Source organism: Ambystoma mexicanum, unplaced genomic scaffold, assembly GCF_040938575.1.
Source record: "Ambystoma mexicanum isolate Mex_15411 unplaced genomic scaffold, UKY_AmexF1_1 Mex_scaf31, whole genome shotgun sequence".
Taxonomy (NCBI): domain Eukaryota; kingdom Metazoa; phylum Chordata; class Amphibia; order Caudata; family Ambystomatidae; genus Ambystoma; species Ambystoma mexicanum.
In genome coordinates this window covers 2,178,552-2,201,458 of record NW_027182446.1, presented here as the reverse complement: position 1 = coordinate 2,201,458, position 22,907 = coordinate 2,178,552, and the positions used below count along the sequence as shown (strand labels likewise).

The window sequence follows — 22,907 nt, the reverse complement described above, 5'->3', positions numbered from 1 at the left end:
ACAGTCCTGTGCCGAGCTAGTCATTTAGTCTAATGCTCCGGATATATCTAGGCAAGGTCCCAGGTAGTACAATGCTAGGGTAGAGAGAAGGCTGGCTCTAGATATGAACACTCCTGTGCTGAGCTAGTCATTTAGTCTAATGCTCCGGATATATCTAGGCAAGGTCCCAGGTAGTACAATGCTAGGGTAGAGAGAAGGCTGGGCTCTAGATATGAACACTCCTGTGCTGAGCTAGTCATTTAGTCTAATGCTCCGGATGGATCTATGCAAGGTCCCAGGTAGTACAATGCTAGGGTAGAGAGAAGGCGGGGCTCTAGATATGAACACTCCTGTGCTGAGCTAGTCATTTAGTCTAATGCTCTGGATATATCTATGCAAGGTCCCAGGTAGTACAATGCTAGGGTAGAGAGAAGGCTGGGCTCTAGATATGAACACTCCTGTGCTGAGCTAGTCATTTAGTCTAATGCTCCGCATATATCTATGAAAGGTCCCAGGTAGTACAATGCTAGGGTAGAGAGAAGGCTGGGTTCTAGATATGAACACTCCTGTGCTGAGCTAGTCATTTAGTCTAATGCTCCGGATATATCTATGCAAGGTCCCAGGTAGTACAATGCTAGGGTAGAGAGAAGGCTGGGCTCTAGATATGAACAGTCCTGTGCTGAGCTAGTCATTTAGTCTAATGCTCCGGATATATCTAGGCAAGGTCCCAGGTAGTACAATGCTAGGGTAGAGAGAAGGCTGGCTCTAGATATGAACACTCCTGTGCTGAGCTAGTCATTTAGTCTAATGTTCCGGATATATCTAGACAAGGTCCCAGGTAGTACAATGCTAGGGTAGAGAGGAGGCTGGATCTAGATATGAACACTCCTGTGCTGAGCTAGTCATTTAGTCTAATGCTCCGGATATATCTAGGCAAGGTCACAGGTTGGAAGAACCAAACCCACGCCTCTAGTAAGGAAATTATAGACAGTCCTGGTTACCTTGCAGTTTTTGGTTTTAGTGAATCTTATGCATAAAATGATTCTCATGGTAGGATGCAGTATTTCTCAGTGAGATTATTTTTTTATTGTGGTGTAGACACTTGGTCTAAATGGTGGTCAGTTGACACGTGTTTCGACCCAAAGGGGTCCTTAGCAAGGCAAGAATAATTGAAGAAAAAAGATTGGGGGGTGGGTTGTTGCCCCAGGATGTGCCTCATATGGTAGGAATATGGTCTTGTCTCTCCCAGATATGGGTTAGTCGTCGTTCAAAGCGGATGCTTAGCGATCGTGGTCTATCCCTCACTTCACTTCCCCAAATAGGCTGCTGTGCTCAATTGATTTCCCTGGCATCACGATTCCGGTCTTTGCACATCAGAGCACTTGGGTTTAGGAGACTGAGGGCCTCATTACGACCCTGGCGGAAAGGGGTTTACGCCAGCGTTAGCTGCGCCGACCCCTTTCCGCCAATTACGAGTTCCCTTTCCGCCATGGTGATTTTAACGCCTGCTTTTTGCAGGCGTTAAAAACCATGGCGGTAAGGGAACTTGGTGTTAATTACGCCACCGTAATTTACGGTGGCGTAATTAACGCCTTCCCCACTCCCATTATGCCCTATGGGGCAAGAATGGGAATGGGGAAGGGTAAAATGGGGATTGGGGACTTACCGCCCCGCCAAGGTCGGAATGGGGCGGTAAGTCCGCCAACCCCCATGGCGGAATTTTCACAACTCCGCCAAGGACCATGGTGCTAATTGCACCATGGTCCTCCGCCGAGGTCGTAATGAGGCCCTGACAGTCGTTTGTAGGCTTTCTCAACTTACCAGGGCTTGGTTCTAGTGGATATTTGGGCCCCAGGGCCTGTATTTGGAAAATGGCACCAGTTGCAGAGCCCTCTCCTGTAGTCTGTTCTGGCTTTCCACTGGGTGTTCCAATTGCTGCTGCTCCGCCGTGGTCAAGGCATTTACCAATGCAGAGGTTGCCAAAAAATCATCCATATGAGCCAAGCTTAGGTCAGCTGGTTCACCCAGACTCTCCATGTTCGAATACACTTCCAGGATGCTGTGATCCGAACTTTACAGATTTTCCGGTGCGTTTTACAAACCTGTCAATTAGGCCCTTTAGCCCTTCCGCGGAGCCCTTTGTTTGCTTATTTTACTTCTTCCTTGCCTTCCTAGGGGGCACATGCTGGCTTTTTGCTTGTGTGTTTTGCAGGGGTTAGATTTGGTGGTGGTTGGTAGTTGCAACCTCCTCGATTGTAGGGGGGGAGACTGACTACGCCATAGGCTCCTCATGAAACTCTGTGATCCTCTTCACCCTCGTTTTGGAAGAATAGTCTGATTTTTGGGTTTCTTTTATTTTAAACTGACGCATTTTGTTTCCTTCCCCACTGTGTTTAATGTTCTCTGTTTTCGCTGCTTGGTTCCCTTTCTTTTTTGGAGAGAGCGGCTCAAGGCCAGAACTAGTACTGGCTTCTTGACCCCCCTCCCTCCTGACTGTGGTACCCCTACTTTGCCGGCACGTTCATCTTGGCATTGAACCCTTCCATGTATGAAACCCTCCAGAAACACCAATTGGGAGGACATTGTAGTTAGGGGGGCGTGCTGTTTGCAAAATTCCTCAGAGATTGAGTCGTATGGATTCCCCATCCGGGAAAGGGTAAAGATCAGAGCATGAAGGGCAGAGCCCAGCGTGTTGGGTACGTCGTGTATGGTAGTATGCATGTGGATGGATCCCTCTTCGTTTTGAGAGGAATCCTGCAGTGGAAGGTCCAGAGTTGAAGGCATCTGCTTAGGGTCCAAGGACTCTGAGGTAAACTTTGGGTATTGGGACAAGTTTTCATCTGTCACAAATTGAGGGCGTGGAGAAAAAGAAACACGCTGTGTTTCCAAGATTGGCTCAATCTGTTGTGGCAAAGCATTTTTTATTTGGATGATCACTTCTCGCACTGGCTCGGCGGGGATCTCGATCATTTTTTGTTTGTAATAATACAAGATAGTTGTAAGAACGCAGTGTATCAAAGGGGGAAGCACTGGAGACGCAGTGGGGCTTGGTTTCTGAAAGTCTGCCTCCTAATCGGTTATCCCAATGTGTGCCACCAGGTTTTCGGTGTGGGAGATCTTTGCACCACTCCTTAAAGAGTATATACTCATTTGTGACAGGCTGGGCGGATTGAGCAAGTCTGTATAGTGGGAGAAAATAGAAATAAATGCCCCTTCTGGTTTACAACCTTCATATCAATGCAAGGAGCGCTCGCTATGCTAAGAGTACAAGAACCGTTTAGCAGGCACAGCATACCTGGGTGACTCACTTTACTCACCAGCAAGCACTCCCCTCCCCAGGCTCCCGTCCATTGCCTCTTTGAAAACACTGGCTCAAATGTCCCCTGGGGTGATGTAACTTTTCCATAGAGCAGGGCTTGGAACATCAAGCAACCAGCAGGAAACACAGTAAACACACTTGCACTAATCCGCTTCACTGTAGTTGCAGGTTTTAGCGTGGTTGCTCTGCCTTCACACAGATGGAGACTGTAGAAAGACTTCTGTTTAGACTGTCAGGGTAGAGCTCCAGTAACAGTAAACACACTAGCAGCACTCCCTGGCCTAACTGGTTTAATTGGTTGTGTCCATTGATCATTGTTACTAAAGTTCCTATTTTCAGAGCCTTGATTGACATTCTTTTATTTTGACACCATCGTACTATTGTTTGTGTTGCAACTTTATCAGCTCACACCGCTCCTGAAGATAAAGCCCATCTATAGGCCATGTTAGCAAAAGAGGTGAAGGTGATATACCTATAAGACTCTGCCCATTTCAACTTGAGGATTTGGATCACTGCTGGTTTAGTAGCAATGTCGGTCCGGGTAGACAGTTTAGCCGGTACTCATCCCTGTACTCATGCAGATCACGAGTAATTTGTTCACAGCTATGAAGAGCCATGGTACGGTCGGTATGATAAATGCAGCTTGTATGTTAGGTACTGCCACATATTATGAAATGTTACGCCCTCTGCTCCCAGACTTGCAACTTATCAAGGTCCCCCAGTCCATTCTTGCCACCCCAATTGGCTGTGCTCTACTCCCATCTCCTCGTGACTGTCATCTACTACTTCTACTACTCTATTAAAAAATCAGTGACACTCTCCCCAACACACTTACACACACCCTTCCAATTTTTGCCAGTCTCTTTTTTAACCCCACTACCTTAGCTGGAACAGCACACGTCATTTGGTCTGTTGACACTTCCCATGATTCTTTCAATCCATTATCACCCAGGAACAGTTAAGGTGCCGACACCCCTGCCTTGCACCTACTGCTCTCACATGTTCAACATCTTCCAGTTCACTGCAATCTTCCTAACCTACAATAGGTTGCCTGCTGTTCTACTCTGTCACTACTTCTGATGGGGAGTTGGCTGGGGGGTGGCAGGGTATAAGAGTAAATACAGAACAGCTGATGCCATCAACGCTGCTTAACACGTCATGTCTCACTTCTGAACTATTTAAGATTTCATGAGCACATGGTGCTCAGCTGCATCGTCATAAATTGGGACGCATGCACCCTCACCTTAACACCCAAATCCCATTTGAATTTCACAGTGAAACAGCACTCGCCCATGCTTCAAACCTCCTCGCCACTCCCACCATGTCTCTCTGATGCCATCTGTACTGTACTGTTGCCAACTTCGTCCTTTTTGACTGTTGCACCACATCTTGCAGGGCAGTGCCCAAGCCTGTATTGCTACCTTCTTACTGAAATGCCCGTTTTTCTCCTCCTTGCATGCCACAACATCCTCTTAACCCCCTCTATCAGAGGAGTTCCTCAAGTGTGTGTGTTCTTTGACCTCTACAATTTCCTCTTTACATCCAGCTCCTAAGCAAGCACATCTCCTGCTGTGGGATCCCTTACCAGCTCTTATCCAAATACTTTTCTCTTTCCCTCCTTTAACCAGAGCGTTCTTCCCACAGCACTGATTATCTGTCTAAAATTCCCAAGTGTGCGACAATTTACCACCCGATACTCAATTTCTCCAAAACTCATGTCATCACCACCAGCACCTTTCCTCAAATTCTCGCCTCTTTCCTTCCACCATAACAGGTTCACATTACCCATGACTCGGAACCCAGAGTGACCTTTCTGACTCCAATAGGACAACAGGTGGATTCTGGCTGGGCGCAATGTTTTTATGCCCTGAATGAGACAGGAGGTTGAAACATTTTCTTGGTATGAGTTCTGTCAGCATGTGGAGCACCTTTCATGAGAAAGCACTGGGACAAGGAACTGCTATTTCATTTTATTTATTGTTTGTTTGTTAGGTGCTTATACAGAAAATTAAGTCTGTGTATTAAACGCAGCAAGAGGGGCAGGGGACATGGGATTGAAGTACATTATAAATATAAATATAGTGGGGAAGGAACGGTCGAACCTAAGATGCCTTGTGAATATTCAGACCGTGCAAGTGCAGGAAGGAAGAGGGCAGTGGAGTAGGTGCTGGGGTGTACATGCTCTTGGGTGTCTATATGGAGGTAATGCAGACTCCTGTGCAAAAAACACCAGAGGAATCACAATCCCGTGCAAAAAAAGCAAAGGAATCACAATGCCATGCAAAAAAGCATGGGATTGTGATTATCGGATGGTATCATGATATGATATGGCATTTGTAACGGGCCTATACACAAGTGTTTCAAGGCGCGACGAGGCAAGGGGGTGGGGGTAACAAGGGGAGACAAGACAACAATCCTACTAGGCCAGGTGTCATTCAGATCGTGCAAGGGTAGAGGGGAAGGGAAAAAGTGCAAGGGGAAAGGGAGAGGGGAAAGTGCAGTACAGGGTTAGTAGAATACAAGATAAATAATAAGGGTCAGCTGGTGGCAAGTGCAAGGTAAGTGCCGGGAGGAGGGGCTGAAGGGATACAGAGACAGTCCCGCAGTGCAGGGGTTGCCAGGGAGGCAGTGCAGGGAAGAGTGGCTGGGCCAAGGTCCGAGATCGGTGAGTGGCCCAGTTGCAGATTTGGTGCAGATTCAGTGATGTTAGCAGGGGAGAGGGGGAGAGAAAGCAGAAGCAAAGAGGAAGGTTTTGAGGTGCTTCCGGAACCGGAGATGGTTCTCCTCAAGTTTCAGGGAAGCAGGAAGGCTGTTCCAGAGGGAGGCCCCTGCTGCAGAGAGATCTACCCCCAACTCGTTGCTTGGAGAAGCAGCTGACCCTGAGGGAGTTGGAGGCAGATGAGCGAAGAGCTCGAGAAGGAAGATATTTAGGACGAGAGAGTTGGAGGTATTTTGGCCCAAGGCCCAGAAGGCCTTGTGGACAATGCAGAGGGTTTTGAACTTAATCCTCGCAGCCACTGGGAGCCAGTGTAGTGATTTCAGTCCTGGAGAGATACGGTCCCTGGGCTTGAGGCCAAGGACAAGTCTCGCAGTCCTGTTCTGGATGAGTTGCAGAGGGCGGAGAGTAGAGGCAGGCAGATTTAGATAGAGGCTGTTACAGTAGTCCAGCTTCGAGAGAACCAGGGTTCTAGAGACAGTGAGCTTCTGGGGGAAGGAGAGGAAAGGAAGGATACCTCTGAGGAGGTGTAGCTGCTAGTGTGACTTCTTAGAGACGTCAGATATGTGAGGAGAGAAAGAGAGTGTGGAGTCGAAGATGACCCAGAGTTTTTTTTGCCTTGCAGGTAGGAGCAGGAAGAGGGCCAAGAGAGGCCGGCCAGAGAGCTGCAGGGAAGGAGTGAGTGGGTGTGCTGATGAGTAGAATCTCAGTCTTACTGGCATTAAGGCAGATGTCGTTGGCGGCACACCATTCATGGATAGCAGAAAGACAGAGATGAGGGAAGGGGAAGAGGAGGCCGAGGGTAGCCTGAAAATGAGCTCCTCTACCGGCTGTGACCTCCTCCCATGTGGCCAGGGGACAGCTGTCACTACCTGAACCTGACCCTGGGGGCGGTTATATGAGGGAGGATCACATGGCAGAGATAGCCTCCAGGAGATGGTTATGGTGTCATCGGGTGAGACATGGTATCCCCATTTCCTTTCTGAAGATACATCTCCAATTCCCCATAGCCTATTGTAACACCTTCCCTCTTTGCGCCATGGATAGTACAAATCTTGTTACACCCAGAAGGCCAACTCTCAAACTCTAAATGGCCTTGTAAAATTACAAAACACTTTTTCCAACTCCACCTACTCTTCTTCCAAACCTAGTTTCCTTTAAAATCCATTGCAAACATTCATACAGTGCATTCAGGAAAGCAGCACTATTCCCACAACACTGGGATGACGAAGAGGAGCGGAGTAATGCAGAGCAGAGGTATCCATGAGCACAGGCAGCGCTCTAGTGGCAGCAAGCGCACACCTGTGTCCTGTAAGGAAGGAATGGGTTCAAAGTAAGACAGACACAAGTGATCACAGTTCAAGGGTGTTTATTAAACTGCAAAAATGGGTGAAATAAACCCCTAAACTAAACCTAAATCTAAGTTGGGAGCAAACTACAACCATCAAACATTAACAATACAGTCCTAGTGGAGCCTAGTCACATAAAAAGGTCCTATACTAAATTAAAATATTGCCCATCCTTACCGCTATGCTACAAAATAGTGTTGGATAATGTTCACAAGAAAAAAAAGTGTGTTCACAAAATTATAAGTCAGGATGCTAAAGCTGGGGTCTCCCTTCCCCACGTTTTTAGCATGGGACAAGGCGGGACCCTTGAGCACAGCACACTTTAGGGGTTCTCCGGCACAAGCTTACAATTCCTTTCCACAATATAAGGGCCTTCTGTACCAAAGTCTCGTTCATGCAAAGTCTCTTGCTTTAGAGGGCCTGATAGTTATAGACACAAAACAAAGGTTCCTTCTGTTAATCTTCACATCGTGCGACTATTCTTCACCTTGGATCCCCCTCAGCCGGGCTCTGATCCTTTAATCAACATTAGCCACCCCCTCGATCAGGCTCAGACCATTAACTCACTGTGGGCATCCCTCAGTCGGGATCATACTTGTCATCACAATGTTCACGGGTATATTACCATTTACCCCAATTCGCAGGCATCCCTCAGTCAGGTTCACGTTTGCCAATTATCACTGTTCACTTAGTTTTCACAACGTGTCAAAGACTTTCGACTGTATAAGGGATTTAGCTTGACCCTCGTATGACCACTTTGAAACTTCACGTTGGCCTCCCCTATGCCATATTTTTTTTCGGGCGCCTGGCAATGGGGAATCACTGGGGCATTACAGCCCTGGCTGTCCCTCCGTTATTAATGGTGCTGGTGCTACCGTCCTCCCCATTCCCATTGAGTCCTATGGGACCCGATGGTAATGGGGAATATTTTTTTTCCGGGCAGAAAAAAAATGGCTCCGGCGCCAGCCGGCTACCGCCAGAGTCATATTGAGGCACATTATCTTTTTCACCTCAGAATTCATCCTTTTCACCTTAGAATTCATTTGTTTAGAGTGCGAGGGACAGAATATTACTTCCACACAGGATGGTTTTGTTTTGGACTTCTGGCACCGACAGATCCTTATTTTTGAGTTTAGGTAGGGAAACTCTACTAGTGCAGGGACAGCGAGGCCTTTCCCCAACACAAAAAGTCTTCAGCCAAAATCCTGTCCAACTCAGCTCTCAACTCTCACACTTTTGGCAGGTGTCACCCGCCTTGAAAAGGGCTGACTCACCCGCCAAGCCTCTTGTACGCCCATTAATTCCAATGGGCATCTCACCCACCAAAAAACAAAATCGGGTGATGTTCACCCGCCTTTGCAACACAAATGGTTGAGAGCTATGCTAACTTGTGTCGCAGTATACTCCGCAGTTATCACAATTCTATGCAAAAGAAAGTTCATCCATCACATTTGTTGTAAGAAAAGTGGCAGGTCATGCTAGCAAATGTTTATACAAGAACAGGAAATGTAGAATGTGGGTTTAATTCACAATTTTGTATCAATCCATTGATTTGTAAACACTTATCTTAATTTCCTCCATGTTTTCTTTAATGCCGATAAAGGGTAAGGTGTGGAAGGGCACACCCTGCAGATTTGAACACAAGCACCACCTCCTCCCTACCCCACATCCTCCATCACTACCACCTCCCACCACGTTCACCTCTTTCCCACCCATCCACTGAAACCATTACCACCTCCTTCATGTTACCCCACCCCCTCAGTCACGAGCAGCTCCCTACTTGATCACCTCTTTCCCACCCCCTTACCCCACCTCATCTGTCACTACTCACTCCCTCCATGGTAATGACAAGAAAGTTTAAGACAAACATTCCCATCACAGTGTCTCAAGTAATCAAGACTCTGGGCATGTATCTCGAACCTAGCCTGCCCATGGATAGGCAGGTCAATGCCATTGCATCCTCCGCAGCCTAGCACTCTAAACTGATCAATGCAATTTGGCCCTTCCTCTCCCAACAGAACTGCATGACCATCGCAAGGGCCATCATTGGTTCAAGGCTGGACTATTGCAATGCCCTCTTTGTTGGGACATCCCAGAAGAATCTGGCTAAACTCCAAATAGCTCAGAACAATGCCTTAAGGGCCGCAACAGGCATCTCAAGCAGGGATCACATTTCTGAGGTCAGGAGGCAGGTACACTGGCTACCTGTCAAGGAAAGGATGGTCTTCAAAACACTGGCCCTCACACATAAATGACTTCATGGCCTGGCGCCCCCGTACTTAGCACACAGGATCACCAAACAGACCTCCTCCAGAGCATCTAGTTCTGCCTATGCCAATCGTATCACTGCACCTCCCACACGTAGAGCATGTGCTGGGGGATCCAGTTTCCCAACCATGGCCGCAACATTTTGGAACACCCTCCCAGCCCCAATCAGGATGATTGATTTTCATGCAGCTTCAAAACCAGGCTATTTGTCTGAATGGCCCATCCCATCATGCTATGCATTCTTTAATCTGTGTTCTTCCTGTCGCTCATTTACAGTTTGTTCTGTAAAGTATTAGCCTGTAGCAAAGCAAATTGTATTACTCATTTCTCCACGGGCTGCACCCCTGTAAGCCTCAAGCAAGCTCTCTTACATGTCCTTATAGCGCCTCAATTCCTGTGGGCTGTAGCGCACTCTACAAATCCCCAAAAAAAAATACATTCCAGCATAAATCTGGAATAGAGGTGGTCCCACTAATTAAAACAAATGAATCGCCTCCGTTTCAGAAGGCAGTTTACACAAAAAGTCAGGGAAAAAGATTTAACACAAATTGAGTTCCTAACAATTTATTTTTAATATGAACACAGTGACATATTGGCTGAATCTCAATATTCATTTCATCAGCATTTCACTCCGTGAGACTGGGAGGGAGACTTTTACATTAGACATGTCAGTTTATCCAAGACCAGCTTTATTTTATAAACACTATTTCTGCTTGGAATTTAGAGAACAGCTGTGATATCATTAAACCCAAAACTCTCATTTCAGACAGAAAGGCACCATTTCATTTCCAAATTTGCATGACTTTTATTGTCTCACAACACAGTGCATATTTCTATTACATTTGCCCTTTCTACTCTATTCACAAAATGACACTTTTCTAAAATACATGTCCACATAATTTGACATCTTCTCCGGGCCCTTTACACCAAACCAATTTCTTATGAGATAGGGCTTTAATAGTGGGCATGCACCCTCCCTTGTGTAATCACACCCCCACATGGTGATCCCAGGCTAGGGAATCATCTACTAATCCTAAATGCTCCAACAGAGATAGGCAATAGTGTAATACAGTACAGGGGATCCTGAGGAGAATAGAAAACTGTAGACCATGCTACAAACAGTGGAAACACTGCAGCATTCAGCAAGGATGGCACTCCTGGTGAGGCATGCATTTCTTGGAAATGGGTTTGAGTAATATTGTAGAGTCCAGTTTTATGAATGCCATTATCCATGTTTTCCCTTTGCAAAACAGTCTTTGCGCACATGTGTTGTGCCAAGCTTAGTCTAATTGCCATGTGAGAATATAGCCTTCTCCATTTTTATTAGTCAGGAGGGCTCCAAATAATTGAAATTTGCAGTATTTTAATCCCTATGTGTTGATGTTGCTAGTAAAATTACTTTATGGGGGTGTACAAATGTAATTCCCAGTAGAGGCATTTCTAATGGATTCCTTCCTGCCACAGTTTACTCATTTATGATATCCATATCCCAGTGCAGCTGTTCTCTAGAAACATTTCTGCCATCAGGGAGCTTGGCACGGCTCTGTGCCTCTATGCATTTTGCACCAGAAAATACATTGAGGCCAGTGTAAGTAGTGGAGCCACACCACACCCCCATGACCTCTGTTCCTTTTTCCTCATTCATGATTAAACGTGAGCACACCAGAGACCAGATATCCAGCTCCATTCATAGTCATTAGTATGTATTGGTAAGCACATGAACAATGTTATAAATTAGAGACACACCCAAGACTATGGGCCTCATTATAACTTTGGCGGTACAGTGTGAACAGTGCCGGTATGGCACCGGCACCGTTCACACCGTACCACCAAAGTATGAGTTTTACTCGCGGGTGCCTGACACCCCACCAGGTCTGACCTGGCGGGCTGTGCGCCACCCACGAGCAAAACCTGCAGCTGCACCGGCCCTGTTATTAACGGTGCCGGTGCATCCATGATCCCCATCTCCATTCTGCCCTTTGGGGCAGAATGGGAATGGGGAGTGCGGTAACACTGCCACCCGCGAATGGCAATTACCGGCCCATTCAACTCGTAATGGGCCGGTAATTGCCTATTCGCGGGTGGCGGTGCCGGATGCGAGGTTGGCGGTAGCCGTGCCTGCCATACAGGCACGGCTACCGCCAACCTCGTAATGAGGCCCTATTCTACTACACAGCAGAGTTACCAAGCATTTGCATGAAAGAGAAAAGTTGAAGAGGGGCCATTAAGAAATCGCTGCAAAAAGAGAGTATACAAATTTGACAATTTTTGATTCAGTGCTGGTAAATAAGACGTACCTTAGGACTAAACCAGTTCCCACACTCAACGCAGTTATGCATTTTTTTTACCTGCATGTGTTCTCTGGTGGCTAATAAGATGTGCCTTCCAAGCAAACCCTTTCCCACATTCAATGCACTCATAAGGCTTCTCACCTGTATGTGTTCTCTGGTGCTTACTAAGAACTCCATTTGTAGCAAACCCTTTCCCACATTCAGTGCACCCATAAGGCTTCTCACCTGTATGCGTTCTCTGGTGGACAGTAAGGTCTTGCTTTGAAGCAAACCCTTTCCCACATTCAGTGCACCCATAAGGCTTCTCACCTGTATGTGTTCTCTGGTGGATAGTAAGATATCCCTTTGTAGCAAACCCTTTCCCACATTCAGTGCACCCATAAGGCTTCTCACCTGTATGTGTTCTCTGGTGGATAGTAAGCACTCCCTTTGTAGCAAACCCTTTCCCACATTCAGTGCACCCATAAGGCTTCTCACCTGTATGTGTTCTCTGGTGCCAAATAAGATGTCGTTTCTCAGCAAACCCTTTTCCACATTCAGTGCACTCATAAGGTTTCTCACCTGTATGTTTTATCTGGTGATTAATAAGATTTTCTTTCCGAGCAAACCCATGTCCACATTCAGTGCACTCATAAGGCTTCTCACCTGTATGTGTTCTCTGGTGGCAAATAAGTTTTCCTTTCTGAGCAAAGCCTTTTCCACATTCAGTGCACTCATAAGGATTCTCACCTGTATGTGTTATCTGGTGATTAATAAGATTTACTTTCTGAGCAAACCCATGTCCACATTCAGTGCACTCATAAGGATTCTCACCTGTATGTGTTCTCTGGTGGCGAGTAAAATATCCCTTTGTAGCAAACCGTTTCCCACATTCAATGCACTCATAAGGCTTCTCACCTGTATGTGTTCTATGGTGCCTAATAAGTTGTCCTTTCTCAGCAAACCCTTTTCCACATTCAGTGCACTCATAAGGCTTCTCACCTGTATGTGTTCTCTGGTGGATAGTAAGATTTCCCTTTGTAGCAAACCCTTTCTGACATTCAATGCACTCATAAGGTTTCTCACCTGTATGTGTTCTATGGTGCCTAATAAGTGTTCCTTTCTCAGCAAACCCTTTTCCACATTCAGTGCACTCATAAGGCTTCTCACCTGTATGTGTTCTCTGGTGGATAGTAAGATTTCCCTTTGTAGCAAACCATTTCTGACATTGAATGCACTCATAAGGTATCTCACCTTTATTCATTTGCTGGTGGCTGATAATGACGTCCATTTGCATGATACAGTTATCAAATTCAGTGCACTGATAATGTTTTATACCTATGTCCTCATGTGGGCAGTAAGTATGCTCTTGAGATGGCAATTGTTCCCACATTTTGTGCACGTGTAACGTGTCTTGCCAGTTTATTTTGTCAGGTGCCTTCTCCTTAAGAGAAGCCTTTTCAATTAACCTTTTCCAAATTCAGAGCTCAAATGAAAAATACTTTTCTTACTGCACATCACACAGTCATTTTCATGCTAGATATCCCTCTTCCCAGGATTTACAGAATGAACACGCTTGGTCACTGGATGTTACCACGAAGGGTTTGCATGGACGGAAGCCATCATGTATCAACAGGCTTCGCAGCCCAGTTCCTAAATACTCTGAAAAGGCAACTTGACCACAAATGTGCGCACTTCTAAGATGCTTGGAAATTGCATATTCCAAGAATGAGGCTTTTCACCGCGATAGTCCAGAGAATCGAACAATCACTGTTTTTGCTTTTCTGGGGCAGTCACCTATTAACATAAAAGGAGAAGCACATTATTAGTTTCAATACTTTCACAATCGCAGGGAGCATATTTAATAAGACTCTACTCAGTAGTAGTGATGTGAACACCTCACGTAGTAACTTATTGGACTTTCAAGTGCAATCTATTGGGGAAAGGCACCCTAATAGGTGGCAGAGAAGTGGTGCTCCCATGGGAACATTTAGTGGAACAGAGGTAACATGCAGCAGGAAAATAAAATTCATTTTTATTTAGAAATGTTTTGCATCCAAAACACTAGGGAAAAACAGGCTTGGTGAACAAACATTTTAAATGCATATTTTATATATTTATTCAGAAATGACTAAATTAATACATGGAAGCTCCCATTTTCCATAAACAAATGATAAAAAGCAGGCGTTTGCCACCAATCGGACGCCTGCTTGACCAGTCCATTACGTAATCACTGATGACTTGTGTATTGGCCCAAACATGAATAATATAACCCAACAGCACAATCGAGGAAACAAGGACAGAATCGTGATTTAAAAGGGAAAGCGCCAATCTCTTCCCATGGTGAGAATGGCACGGGCCATGCTGCAACTACATTCAAAACATTGACTTGAAACCTAGATAAACTGGAGATGAGGGATGGATTTGGAGTTTGTGTCCGAGACCAAAAGAATAAAAAGTGTATGAAAAAGACTCTGAACTCCACAATATCACCCCATTTGCCTTCCTAATTTATTTAATATAAATGCCCCCTTGCCAAGTACTTAATTTAATTGGCCAGAGGGATCCCACTTCCGTTTCCCTGTTCAAAATACAACAGTGCCATTTTCAGGAGGTCGTACACACTCTGTTTTACTGTTAAGGAGTGGGTGTAAATCGGTCTGTTACTTACCAGGCTCCCCTAACCTGACCCAGACCCCTTTTTGTCACCTTAGGTCCAATCTCAGCATGCCCTTGTACCCTCTGTGCTGTGACCAAAAACTGCTTCCATCACATCCCTGGTAACTAATGGGGATGTTGCCCCATCACCATTGATATCCACAAATTGATGACACCATTTAGGGATTACACACATTATTCCCGTTGATCTACTGTGGAAATTCTACTCTACCTACTCCAGGGGAATCTGCTCAACATAATCCCACAGATCCATGACCTAAAAGGGATGATAATTCCAAAGCCTGCATCTCTTGCAACCCATGTGGCAGCAACCCTGGAATAAGATGTATGTACGTGTGAATAGTATGCATAGTCACCCCAACTGTCCACCCGTTTGTCAGACCTGCAGGTAGTGTGTGTCTGGTGCAGGTAGTGTGTGTCATGTGTAGGTAGCTATTGTCAAGGGTTTTGACCCATGTCGAATTATTGGACTGGATAGATGTGGGGATGAGCTGTCGCCGCCCATCATTCTATCCCAAAACAAAACTAAATCAAAAGACTAGCAGGGCCTGTTAGATCAAAAGCGCCTTGAAATCACCTGTTTTTCTGAAGTGCAAGCTCAAAATGTCCATTTCGAACATTGCAAGATAGCTAATACGGGAGACTTTTGTTCAAAAATCTGTTTTTATTGATGTCAAAAAGTTGCTAAAATCATGGGCACAAGACCACTCTCAAGATTCAACCTCTTGTGGGGTGTTCCACATCACCACTCTACTGTAAGGATGCCCATCAAAACAATAGCAAAATTCTGTCAAATTCAAGACAACTCCTAAAAAAATAGTTGCAGTACCGACAATTTCCACAAGCCAGCACTAGTGGTCTAAACTCCGACAGGAGAGCTGTCTTGCAGAACTGTGCCTTGATTAAAAAGAGTCTTATAGTTCAAAGAGATTGAATTGTGCCTGACAACTACCCCCGACAGGAGTTGAAACTTGATCAGCAGCTGTGTTCCCAGGCCTGGCTGCATTCTGCTGCCCCTGCCAAAAGGAGATGACACCTCTCTGATTGAATTAGGGGAGTGGCACTTGGGGACTGCAGGAAACTAAACAATGCACTGTCCTGGGCTCAGGCAAATTTTATATTAGGGGGGGTCGTAAACGGCTTCCTCCTGGAAGGAAATGGGAGGGGCAGTGCCTCTGGGAGCCACCTGAGCTGGAGGCGGGGACAGACAGAAGCTTCCCCATGTGCTTTGAGAACCAAACCACACCCCTCTGGGCCAGGGCATAATTTTAAAAAGATGGATAATTCATATTACGGACTTGTCAAAATTATATAATTAATACCATTATTCTTGTGATTTTTCTGTGCACATTTTAAAAGGTGTTGGGACCCTGTGGTATGTTCTAGCGAGTAGTAGCAGAAATAAGGTTGTTACTCCAAATGTATGAATGTTAAAAATCTGACACTTTAGCATCTGAAACCCATATCCCTTGTGCACATTTGTGTAAAATCTGGAAAAGTTTAGAGGTCGTTATCTGGATGAAAAGGGCAGAATTCTGTCAAAAGTGGACACAACATCTTACAAAGACAGGGATTGGATGGTTTGGTGCTACAGAAAATATGTTAACTGGACATATAATATTGGAAAAATGGTACATAGATAAATGTGTATTTGGATCAAAAATAGATTTGTGTGCAATTTGACAAGGGGAGGATTCTCTGACCATAAACCTACCTCATCACTCTGACTCACAACTCAGTTCCCCCAATCAAGGGAGAGGGGAGAACTGGCCAATGATAAGTTGCAAAGGGCCACGCACACACCCATTTTCAAAACACATAAAAAGAGACTGCTTTGGACAGGCAAGGGACTCACTCTCAACTTCCTTATGAAGCGCTCTGCCGGACCAGACAATATCCGAAAGGACCATATCTAGAACTTAGAATCCAGACTTCAGAACTTGTAGCATTGAGGCCTCAACCATCAGTTGAATCCATTTTCAGCAGACCTCAAAATCTTTTGCAAATTATTCAAGCAGCCGGGTGAGCTGTTTGATTCTGGCCAGAATCATATCTGAACCTGGAAGCAGAGCTGTATCCGGACCCACAGACCTGATCAGAACCAGAGACCCAGACCAGAGTGCAGAGCAGAGCTGAGCCAGAGAGCTGTGAGCAAAACCAGGCAGAGACCGTCCGTGGCGAGTGAAAAAACCTGTTGACCAGATCCGTGACGAGGCCCATTCCTATTTTAAATTATAGTGCGAGTACTCAGCCAGAACTGTGTAGAACCCATCTCTTAGTTAAAATAATCTAATTCAAACTATTTTAACCTGTCCAAACTGCATAGAAATCTTGTGTTCCCTTCTCTGATCTCAAACCTGCAAAAGTGTCATTTGAATCTTACTTTCATTTCGAGAAACTACCTCCACAAAAATCTCTATAACTTTTGATCCGTTCATCGTAGGAGCGTGATTAAACTTTCATCGTAAAGCTAAGATTCTAAGCTTTCCAACGAGCCTAGAACCTCTTTCTACTCCTTATACTTTCTCCGTAATTACGCTTGACGCATGCAACTAAATTTGCCGCGATTTGACATTTTGCTGCGAATTGAAAAATTAGCTCCTGTCAAAACAGCCGTCTTTTTGCTTCCTTCCCTGAAATCCATTTCCAACCTGATAATCCCTCATTAATCATTGTAGTGTGGACCTGAACTCCTTCAAAGCATCTCTCACTCACCCTGAACCTCTACAGGGAATTAAAATATTTAGCATATTTCACTTCCTTGCAAATCACCTGAAAGTATTTTGCCTGTGTTTCAAAATCATCCCTGGTGCTATAAAGCTTGCTAGGGGGGGGTGGGGGGGGGGCTGAATTCGTATTGTACTGTGATTGTATTCCTGAAGACCTGAAGACTGTGTGTGTTACTTCCATCTCCTTACTTTGCATTGGGGGGGGGGGGGGGGGAGTGAATCGCCACAAGGGGAAAAGTGAACATATCTCTTGGGAAACCATATCAGTTTATTTATGTACTGCATTTTTCCCTCATTGTTTTCCTTGGAACCATAAAAGTATTTTTCCGCCATCTTATCCTTCCTATACTGACTCCTCACTGATTGGAAAGAGTGTCTAATTGTAACATTACCCATTGTTGATCAACATCATATTCACAAGTGTGCTATCAAATATTAATTTCTAAAAGTGCGATATATAGATATTTAATTTTCCAATAAATCTTTTAAACTGCAAAACAAACCTACTTCTTGGGTCAGGGGGGTTCTAAGAGAGGGGTGTTATACAAGGGTTTATCATCCAGGGTATAACTTGCTATAAAATATATAATTAAGGGCTTCCCTTGAGCAATCCCAGACAAGGCACTGACTTAGTGGGACTGCTTGATTGGAGTCATTAACACTACCACCACAGTATATGCGAGAACCTTTGAGCGTTCCAGTATGGGAGACAAACACCAGTTTGAGATGACACGATGAAATCATTTTTTGGGAATGCTCCATGTTTTGAGTGGATAATCCTTAGACGACAAGCTCTCCCTAATCTGTTCTCAGGTGCGTCATCTGTGTAGCCACCACCTTAGGCTGTGCGAGTTTACCCACCCTCCAGAAGCAACACCCTTTTTTTAGGCTGTCAAGGCCCACAATATTTAACAATCTTGGCCTAACCATATCCTTGTGTGGCGCATATCAATCTTGAGTACCCTTAAAATCCAATTTCTGGGCTCCCCGAATGTTGATCCATTTATCTGGCCACAATGTACTATAATAAGCGATTGCAATAAAAAGTAGAATGCCCTGCTGTACCTCAACACCCCCAATCCTAGTCTCTACATGCGTGCTGCTGAACTCGCCTAGTGAATACTAATTAAAAACTCCATTATTCAGGTTCTTTACTAAGAAGCAGAATGAGCCAGAGTCCTGCCCTTGACCCAGTCCCCTCCCAACATAGCAAAGACCATTGATCCATTCATGAGACATATCTTTATCATCTTCCTCTACCACAAATGTAGAGCACAGGTTTTCCCAGATGCTTGCATTGTTTAACAAGTTGGTGAACTGCTCTCAGCTGGACTGTCAGGAATCTACAGCTGAACACTACCACAAGTTGGCAATGTAATTCTAGCAGGAGTAAAGGCTGCGCATGGCCCGGGCCATTTGCCTCCCTGCATCATTAATATGGCACCAGCCTGCTGTGATACCGTGGATAACTTTGCCCGCCAGTGCTTGGTCTATTAAACAGCACCTTGCTGCTGCCTTCAGCGATGCCCATCTCTCTGTACTCTAGTGCCTGATCGTCAATGCTTCCTTTTCCCAGGACGTCTGCCCATTGGACCATCCCACCATGGTAGGGGCAATCCTGCAGGAAGCCTGAGCAACGGGTTGGTGGGAGATCTCTGGAAAGCCTAGATTATGGATTGCTCATTTGTTCTCTCCTCGGCCTCACAGGTGTTGTATTGTGCTGTTGCCTTCCACAGCCCTTCTACTCTGCATGCATGAGGAACGAGGCATACACCTCTCCAGACCAGATGATCCATGTCCACTTGCCTTTCTGACATTCCCCTGCCGGGTAGTGTTGGAAGGTTTAGGAGTCTGTGTAGGCTCACATGAGATGCCATTTTGGCAAGCATATAGTCTAAGACAGTGTATATGCAAAGCTATCATAGTATACAATAAGTGGCGAGCACCAACGTTACTTGAAAAACTAAAAAACAAACTGGGGTGACATCTGTAAAGCAAATCACATTAATGTTGGTCTCAAATTAATGTATTCTATGCAAATGGACTCCATAAATTTGTTATAAGCAAATCTTTCTCAGTTGGCTAATTGTTAGCTAAGCCCAAATTGTCTGGTTATTACACAATCTATTACTGTTGTGTGTTTATGTTAGAAATACGCAAGATAATACACATTTCCTATAACCTAAAACCCCACATTACCTCCGTTTTTTGTTAAAATCATCCATTTTAATTGATACGCACTACAAAAGGTAAACTCAGAACAAAGATCGACGTACCTCGACGCCACAGGTCCACCAACCACTTGTAAAACACAAAGTCAAGACACCTGCATTTATCCTGAATGATTCAATGATCTTTCTTTAACAGAGAGGGCCCGGAAGCCTCCTTTAATCCATCATTCTAGGATGAGCTGGATCAACCCTAACTTTCTCAAAAACACACAAACTTAAGGTTAATCAAATAATGCCCAATATGTCAGCAAACCTCTATTACAAAATTACATATTTTATTTTACAACAAAACGATGTAAACAAAATCTCAACACTTCATATCATTCAAATACCAAAGGAACCCATGTGTGCATCATCGTGCCAACTGTTTAGCATAAACAGTTGGAAATCTCTTGGCACGATTAAATCCGTGCCTGCCCGAAATCTCTTCTCCATCCCCCGCCCTGACCTCCTTCACTTCTCTCTTGGATCCCTATTCTCCCTCCTACCCACCTTTCCCACCCTCTCCTTTCCCTCCTATGTCTCCTCCTATCCCCCTTCAAACTTCATCTATATTCCCCATGTTGACTCCCTCTTCTCTTCCCTTACTCCTCACCCCTCCCTTCACCTTTCTACTACCCAGGTAAATTGTTCTACATATTGTTTCCTTGGTTTGTTTCACGTTTGTAAATATGCTTCTATTTCATTCTTTTTTGTAATCCTGTTTTAATAATGTAAAGCACTTTGGATTAAAGCGCTATATAAACCTTATAAATACAAATAATAGACTTCACTGCAAATCAATGGACCTTCATCAGGACAAAAACAAGCATTGGCAAAACCATTCGTTATGGCTTTTGTATGGACAAGGGCTCAGCATTTACCAGTAGCTGGGAATAAGATGATAATGGCTAGAAAATGGCGCGAGTACCTGGCCATATAATGTCAGTGTGTGCGCCAAATGTCTATCCTATACACAAGCCAAAAGTGTTGGCTTTGCCAGTGCTTTTTTAATAAAACTTCAATGCAAGGAACAGATGTGAGGAGACATATTGCTTATAAAATCGAGCAGCTGAAGGCACACGCAGTGATGGTATCTTTATTACACCAAAGGTTCCTTTACAGCTGCAATTGAACCATTCTCAGATACAAAATAACAATGGCAGGCCCTACATTCACAGCATAACGTTTGATGTTGCTGCTAGACAGAGCTAATTCAAAAAGGTTTCAGAAGGATGTGTTTTGGGAGGGGAAGGGTAGGTAGTGAGTGGGAATGGCCATAGAGATTGGCCTGGCAATAGGCAGTCAATTGAGTCATTAAAATGCCAAACACAGACAAGCTGTGTGTCCTTCACTCCTATCTGATCTCCCTCTTATCGATCTTCTAAGGCAAAACATTTGGCTTCTAGCACCAGCTAATACCCAAAACTAAGAAGGGGTGTACAGATAACATGCAATCATCTTGTCACCCTCCTTTAGTAATAAAAGGGAAATAAGATGGTCGGTTTTCACAAAATGATTGTTCAATATAGGTAAAGAAAGAGAAGTTATTTTTCTTAGAGGAGAGAACTAGTCAATAATTAAAGTGGTATGCATAGTTTGCTAATGAGGTGCTAAACCTTTAAGGTTTTCTTCAGTTGTACAACTATTGAATAGTCAAAGATGATCGTTGCACGAGACGCGACGGAGGGCGTGCTATAAAAGGGCAAGGTGACCTTCTTGGTGTTCCAACCGCATCGGGAGAAGTACAGAAAAGCCAACAGCTTTTGGGTAGTACAATTCTTTTTACAGGTATTGGTATCCAATGGAAAGTTAAAGACAACAGGCGGTCAATTCAAATGGAAGGCACTCAAATCATTATCAGGTATTGCACAATTTGGCACGAGTTTTCCTTGCTGGAGCCTTGACACTCCTTCCCACGTTTGGACGCCTCTCACCCTTAACTAGTCATGGTTGCCATTGCTGAGAGGCGGGGGACGATGCGAGAAAAGGGATGGCCTTGAGGGGTCAGGAATAAGCCATTTTTTCTCGCGCGAACCGAAGCATTTCCACTGGCTCCCAGTTGCTGCAAGGATTAAATTCAAGACCCTCTGCATGTGGTATCAGGTAACATTTTCGCCACCAAAAATATCGCCGTACATATGGTCGTCGGGAAAGGCCATAGGCGATATTTTTGGTGGCGAAAATATCGCCAGCGGGGGTTGCGGGGGTGCCCCCCGCAGGGTCCATGTGTTATTTTCACGGCAAAAATGCGGCGATATTTTAGCATTGCGATATTTTTGCCGCGAAAATATCACATGGAACCCTGCATGTTCCACAAGGCTTTCTGGGGCCTGTGACCCCACTACATCCAACACTCTCTCTTGAAATACCTACCTGCTAGAGCCCTTCGGTCACTGAGCTCCAACTATCCGCAGATCAGATGTTTCTCCAAGCAGAGAGTAAGGGGAAAGATCTCTCCTCCACAGGTGGCTTACGCTGGAATGGCCTCATGAGCTGGATCTCCTTAAGTTCCGGAAGCTTCTCAAGACCCTCCTTTTCTTCCCTCCCTCTCCTACTCCCCTACCACAGTGACTCAAGTCCTTCCCATTTCTCCTCTCCCCTGCCAATTTTACCCCTCTGCCCTGGTTACTTCAGAGTCTTACAGGGCACTAGCACCCCCCTCCCCCTTGTCCAGTCCAACCATGCCCTTGTTCTCCCCGGACCCACCACACCTTCCCTCCCTGGTCCCCCCCGCGTCCGCCTGCATCTGCACATGACTGGATGGCCATTCCTTCCCTCTCCATTGCACTTAGCTTTGTTCCCCTCCTCTTCCCCTGTCCTCGTCACGGGCCCAACTGCCCTGTTCCAGCACTTTGTCCCTCCTCCTGCACTTCTGGTTACTGCACTTGCATGATCTCAATGTCACATGGCCTAGTAAGATCACTTTTCGTCTCCCCTGTTTCCACCCCACCCCCCAGCCTTGTTGCACCTCGAGACACTTGTGTATAGGCGCATTACAAATAAACAATATCCAGAGCTACTGATTTGCTGCCGCTATACTTACAGTTACATGAAACTACACAGGGAAATATGATACCCCGACATAACCAGAACAGCCAGGCCTGTGGCTCAGTGGACTAATGCATCCACTACAGGGGCCTTTGTTTGACCTCATGGTCACAGGTTCGAATCCTGGCAGGTTCCCTCTGTCCTTCTTCCTTCCGAGGTCGATAGGAGTACCATTAAGTTGGGAAACAAGCAACTGCTATTAGCGCCAAGATGCCCATACGGGGGTGAACGTGAGCTTTATAAATACACCGGTTATGTTACAGAGTTGCTAGCGCTATACTTAAGGTTAATTGGCACTACATAGTGAAATATGATACCCAGCATAACCATAACTACT

The 22,907-nt window shown here is 45.2% G+C and overlaps 1 protein-coding gene across 15 annotated transcripts in view; it reads right to left on the bottom strand.

The window, feature by feature from the left end:
• Nucleotides 1-10,179: 10,179 nt before the first annotated feature.
• Nucleotides 10,180-22,907, bottom strand: part of LOC138557994 (zinc finger protein 84-like) — a 343,267-nt gene continuing 330,539 nt past the window's right edge. For 14 of the 15 annotated variants that reach the window (XM_069642655.1, XM_069642660.1, XM_069642654.1 and 11 more), the window contains one exon: nt 10,180-13,698. In XM_069642655.1, coding sequence (XP_069498756.1) covers nt 11,963-13,294 — 1,332 coding nt within the window. In that variant the 5' untranslated portion in view covers nt 13,295-13,698 and the 3' untranslated portion in view covers nt 10,180-11,962. The remainder of the gene's footprint in view (nt 13,699-22,907) is intronic. The other variant, XM_069642664.1, reaches the window with a different exon arrangement.